The 6,000-nt window shown below is 43.4% G+C and overlaps 1 protein-coding gene across 1 annotated transcript in view; it reads left to right on the forward strand.

Moving 5' to 3' along the window:
* Positions 1-5,538, forward strand: part of LOC120937999 (glycolipid transfer protein) — an 84,976-nt gene extending 79,438 nt beyond the window's left edge. Inside the window, exon 5 of the mRNA XM_040351632.1 lies at positions 4,320-5,538. Within this exon, the coding sequence (XP_040207566.1) occupies positions 4,320-4,502 (183 nt within the window). The 3' untranslated portion in view covers positions 4,503-5,538. The remainder of the gene's footprint in view (positions 1-4,319) is intronic.
* The last annotated feature ends 462 nt before the right edge of the window (positions 5,539-6,000 follow it).

The following is a 6,000-nucleotide window of genomic DNA, read 5'->3' on the forward strand; positions in this document are numbered from 1 at the left end:
GGGTTTCACTGGGGGGGGGGGTGTTTGCACTGGGGGTTTGCACTGAGGGGGGTTTCACTAAGGGGGGGTGTCTGCACTGAAGGGGGTGTGAACTGAAGGGTGTCTGTGTAACATGCAGGGGGTCCAGAGCTGTGGGGCCATGCCATCAAACGCAGCCATTGTGTCATCAATTGTCACCACTGTGCCATGCCAAATGCAGCCACTGTGCCATGGCATCAAACGCAGCCACTGTGCCATCAATTGTCACCACTGTGCCATGCCATCAAAAGCAATCGCTGTGCCATCAATTGTCACCACTGTGCCATGCCAAATTCAGCCACTGTGCCATCAATTGTCACCACTGTGCCATGCCATCAAAGGCAATCACTGTGCCATCAATTGTCAACACTGTGCCATGCCAAATGCAGCCACTGTGCCATCAATTGTCACCACTGTGCCATGCCATCAAAAGCAATCACTGTGCCATCAATTGTCACCACTGTGCCATGCCATCAAAAGCAATCACTGTGTCATCAGTTGTCACCACTGTGCCATGCCAAATGCAGCCACTGTGCCATGCCATCAAACGCAGCCACTGTGCCATGCCATCAAATGCAGCCACTGTGCCATTAATTGTCACCACTGTGCCATGCCAAATGCAGCCACTGTGTCATGCCATCAAATGCAGCCACTGTGCCATCAATTGTCACCACTGTGCCATGCCATCAAAAGCAGCCACTGTGCCATCAATTGTCACCACTGTGCCATGCCATCAAAAGCAATCACTTTGCCATCAGTTGTCACCACTGTGCTATGCCAAATGCAGCCACTGTGCCATGCCATCAAATGCAGCCACTGTGCCATCAATTGTCACCACTGTGCCATGCCATCAAACGCAGCCACTGTGCCATCAATTGTAGTTTTGTAAAATAACTTTTTTATGCTTTTCTACATTAAATTAATCGAAACATTTAATGATACAAATTTAATTTATATTAATTCACACATACACACCATCCATCTACTCTTGGTCCGGCCCCCGGGTCCAATATATGAACCCATTGCGGCCCTCGAGTCAAAAAGTTTGCCCACCCCTGGTCTAAACCGATCCGTCAAAGCACAACCTTGAGTGGTAAAGGTATTTGGGAATATATAATAAGATGGGTGGGAGCAGAGGTTTTTCTTTCACATTCCCATATTGTGGATATAATCATCAGAGAATCTGTATGAAACGCATGTATTTTGTGGTGATGGTCTAATCCAGGGGTGCCCAACCTTTTGAAGAGCGAGGGCCATTGAATTGTCTTGGTAAACAGTCGTTGACCAAAATGAGTGGAATGGGTGGATAGTCTGTGTCCACGCTGCATATGCAGCACGGATACACACACACACAGCCCACGCTACTCCATGGGCCCTCCAATTCCATCTGCCCAGACAGAAGGGGATGGATCCCCTTCTGTTTTTGTTCTTTTGTGTATTGGATTGGAGGCAAGCGGGGTTAAATCGACAGAGGTGAATGGAGGGTCCGATTGTGTCCCAAGGCTGCTTTTACACTGATGCGCCACGTGCACCTGTGGCTTTCCTGCAGGTTATCTGCACTTTGCCATAGACTTCTATTACATCCCTATGGTATAGTGCACTTTCTGAAAGCACACCAAACTCGCAGATAACAGAAGTCTATGGCTCAGTGCAGGTAACCCGCAGGTGCATGATTAGTTTGAAAGTAGCCTAGTGACCACTGCAGAACAGATATTCCCATATATACACTGTGATTTCAGTAATAAACTTACCTTTTTAATAAGTTTTTCTATTCAGGTTTCCCCGGCTGTTGCTGTTCCAGGCAGAGTGCATTTGGTATAGATTGTGACAGGAGGTGGCTCTATACAGGAAGCATCAGCCTATGCGGCTCTGCAACTGCTTGCTTTCTCTACCGCCGGCTTCATTCACAACACTGATGCTCTGGGATGGCAGGTCGGCAACCTGCGATCTGGGTTTGCCAAAACCACCATCCCAGAGCAGGATGTAGCGGGCCACTGGTTGGGCACCCCTGGTCTAAACGATCATATGAAATTGGCCATAGTTTCTTCCATAACATAAAAATTATTGCTCTCGGATAACAATTCTTTAAGAGAAGGGGCATGGGTAGTTTTCCAAGGTCTGGGGATTAGAACTTTTGCTGCATATTTGAGCTAAACAGGTGGCGATATGCACAGCTGAAACATTTTGTGGAATCCCTCCCTTATCCGATTAGGCCGGAGATAAATCTGCTCCCATTAGAGTGTTTGTGCTCAGCGCCGAACGGAAGGGGTGGGATTTTCCCGATCTATAAAATATTGACAGGGTTAAAAAATTCGGAGCCACCTCTGTATATTGAAAAATGGGAAGAGGAGTTGGAAACAGGTGAAACTGAGATAGATGTTGGGAAAATATTAAAGATGACGCATATCACAGCAACCAATTGCGGGCTGATAGAAACGAATTTGAAATGTCTAGCACGCTGGTATATAACCCTGAACATAGCACACCACTATCAAAGGGAAACCTCCAAATTTTGTTAGAGGGGCTGTGTAGAACCGGGAACTATTGCCTCGTTTCCACTGAGCGGATCGGTACGGTTCGGTACGCTATTTTGGGTGTTTCCATTATGAAAGTGTGCCATAAAACCGAACCGTACCGGACCATTCTGGGTCCTGCTTCAGATGTGGGGCCATAGAAAATGGAACGGTTCCATTAGGGCGGAGATGCAATACATTCCACTGATTGGTGGACATGCTAGGCATTTTTTCTAAATCCTGTTTGGTCCCGACAGTCCGATTTGCAGTGGAAACGCTCACGAGAATAGACCGGTCCGTTCTAAACCGTTCCAAATCTACGGACCCGAACCGTTCCGTTCAGTGGAAACAAGGCATTAGTCACACCTTTGGTGGACTTGTCCAAAAATTAAAACATATTGGAACAAAGTTATATTAGTAATAGAGGAAATTACAGGAACTAAAATACCAGCTGATCCGTGGGTTTGTTTCATGGGACAAAAATTACTATTAAACTGTATATGAGAACCTTGCTTCCCCATACCCTAAATGCAGCGAAAAGTTTAATTCCAAGACAGTGGAAGGATCCTAAGAGCCTAACGGTGAGGAACTGGCTATGTAAAATAAACAATATTTATTACACAGAACAGCTTAAGTTTATGGGGGAGGAAGGAGAAGGGGGATTTAAACTGAAATGGCAAGATTGGGTAAAATATAAGCTGTAACAGAGATTTGTAGACAGGATGGTATAGAGCAGGAAGGGCAAATGGGCAAAGGGAGACATGAATTGAGATGGTTGGTCGGAGAGAGGAGGGTGGGCTGGTTGGGGGGGGCACGTCTCTTAAAACTGGAAAATAAAGTATTTTTGTGTGTGTGTGTGTGTATATGTGTATGTATGTGTGTATGTGTGTGTGTATATGTGTGTGTGTGTGTATGTGTGTGTGTGTGTGTGTGTGTGTGTATATATATGTGTGTGTGTGTGTGTGTGTGTGTGTGTGTGTGTGTATATATATATATATATTATAACTCCACGATGATGTGAACTATGATTGAGACAGCGAATGAACGCAAAACTGATTACAGCCCCATACACACCATCAGATTTTCTGCAGATTTTTGTCTTCAGATTTACCAAAACCATATAATATAAGGTTACATCTTAAGAGTTTCAATTTATATGCAATCAGGCAGGCCCTTGCACTACATGGTTTTGGTAAAGCCGAAGACAAAATTCTGCAGAAAATCTGATGGTGTGTATGGGGCTTAAGTCTCCCGATGGAGTTCTCCTGAGGTGGAAATAAAATAAAAAAAAGAACTTTTGCTGCATTCAGCAGGTGTCTAGTCAGAGAGAGCTTTTGTAGCTGCTTACTTTTATATGGGTGGAACTCCGCTTTAAGAAGCTGAGTCAATCTCAATAATTGTCCCTGTGATCTTCTTTGTCGCAAACCTTTTTCCAGAATTCAGAGATCAAAGCACAATGCCACCAAATGTGTAGCATAGATCCAAAGTCATTTTTGCATCTCAAGCAGGAGTCTGTGATTTGAGGATACCATGAAATGTAGCGTATCTGGTGTGGCATACCACTGAGTGAGAATAATGTATGAGGTATCATGGAGTTTGGTGCCAATTGAACAAACTAGATTTCTTATGTATCCATCACATCCCTGTTGGTTACTGATGTTTTATAGTTTCTCCATCTTATTCTTAGGTACCCTACCTATCTTGTGCATGAATTACTAATCTATATACAGACTTGCCTCCTATGCAATTTTTTATTTATTGAACTGATTTTTCCTTGCTCTCTTTCAGACTGCACTCCTCGCTGCTCCATATAAAGATGATTTCCTCAAAGCTCTCTCAAAAGGACAAAACGTAAGAGAGGAACAATGTATAGAGAAGATCCGTCAGTTCCTGACCAATTTCACCCCCACTATCGACGCAATCTATATCATGTACAACAAGTTGGGTGCAGAGTTGGATTACAAAGTCTAGCTGGCTTGCGTAAAAAAGACACTCCTACTCTCTCATTGCTTTCAGCTACAGCTCAGGACATGGCCTCTTCTCTGTGAATTTTCTCCTGGAAGCGTTCACTAGATGCTTGGAAGGTCCATAACCAAAGTTAATTAATGAAAACATGTTTAACAAAGTATATACAGGGAGTTGGTGCACTATTTTCCATATGTAACCTTTTATTATAACACAGGGGACTTCAGACATACTTCTCCTCCCAACCCTTTCATCTATGGTTTTAAGATGATCATTTTCTAACACTAGCTTCCTTCACCATCTCCTCCATAAGCTACAAATCAACTCCCAGTGTTATCTCAACAGAAAACTGCTTTTACTACAGTACAAACCTTATTAAAGAGAATTTCTAATTGAAAACAATTAAACTTTTAGTTTAAATCGACTAAAAACAATCCAGGTACATGAAAACTAAAAAACTAAACTAAATCTTAGTTGTCGTGTGCTTTGTTTTTTTTAAGAAGGCAGCCTGTACCTTGCCAGCATGCTGTAGAGCAATGACACTTGCTCTTTGCAAAAGCAATGGTCTCTCTGCAGAGGTCTGATGTCCCCCCCCCCCCCTCCCTTTCCACTGGCAAGAAGCTTGAGCTATGATAACTGGAGAGCTCTAGTTGTTACCCAGGAGGGGGGTGTCAGATCACTGGAGAAAGACCATGGCTTTCCCACAGAACGCAAGGGTCCTACTGTGCAGCATACGGGCAGGGGACAGGCTAAGGCCATGGCTGTTATTTTTTATTGTAAATGAAATTTAAGCCTTTTTGTTTTTTTTATGCAACCAGAATGTATTTAACTACTTTTAACTTGGTTTATGTGGGCTTTAAAGTCAATGTAAACCCGATTCATGAAATTTTGACCTCTTCACATATATCCGTAGTGTTTGTTTATCTCTCTCTCTCTCTCTCTCTCCAATGCTCTGAGTCTCGTGTGTTTCTGTTGCTCCGTTCTTCTGTTATTGGCATGATAAATTCTGACAACCGAGATGATAAAACCAGCCTAAAATTTGTCTTTGGGTAGGTGTTATATGTAGATTAGCAAAGAGCTGGTCTATTCACAGCACAGCTTTGCACATTCCTTCCTTCCTCTGCCTATGTGGAGGGGCAGGAGTGTGCCTTTCCTCCAATCAGCTGTCACACAATGTATGCCAAGACTTCACTTCCCATGCTGAACAGGAAGTAAAAATCTCTAACATGGTGTGCACTTTCTAAAGAATATAGCAAGCTGAAGACACAGATATACATGTAAAACTTATGTAGGGAGATTTGTTTAATCACCGTGTATCATCTGAGGCTGTTCACTTCATTGAGTATATGTGAGGGTTTACATCCACTTTAAAGCCTAACTCCAGGTTTACTTTCACTTTAAATGGTTCATTGGGTCAAGCTGGCCCAAACAAACTTTTCTTTTACCAATTGCTGCGGGTGCTGTTGGTACTGTAATAAACAGTCGGTATCATCTTCTGCATACA

The sequence above is a fragment of the Rana temporaria genome, chromosome 1, assembly GCF_905171775.1.
Source record: "Rana temporaria chromosome 1, aRanTem1.1, whole genome shotgun sequence".
Classification (NCBI taxonomy): domain Eukaryota; kingdom Metazoa; phylum Chordata; class Amphibia; order Anura; family Ranidae; genus Rana; species Rana temporaria.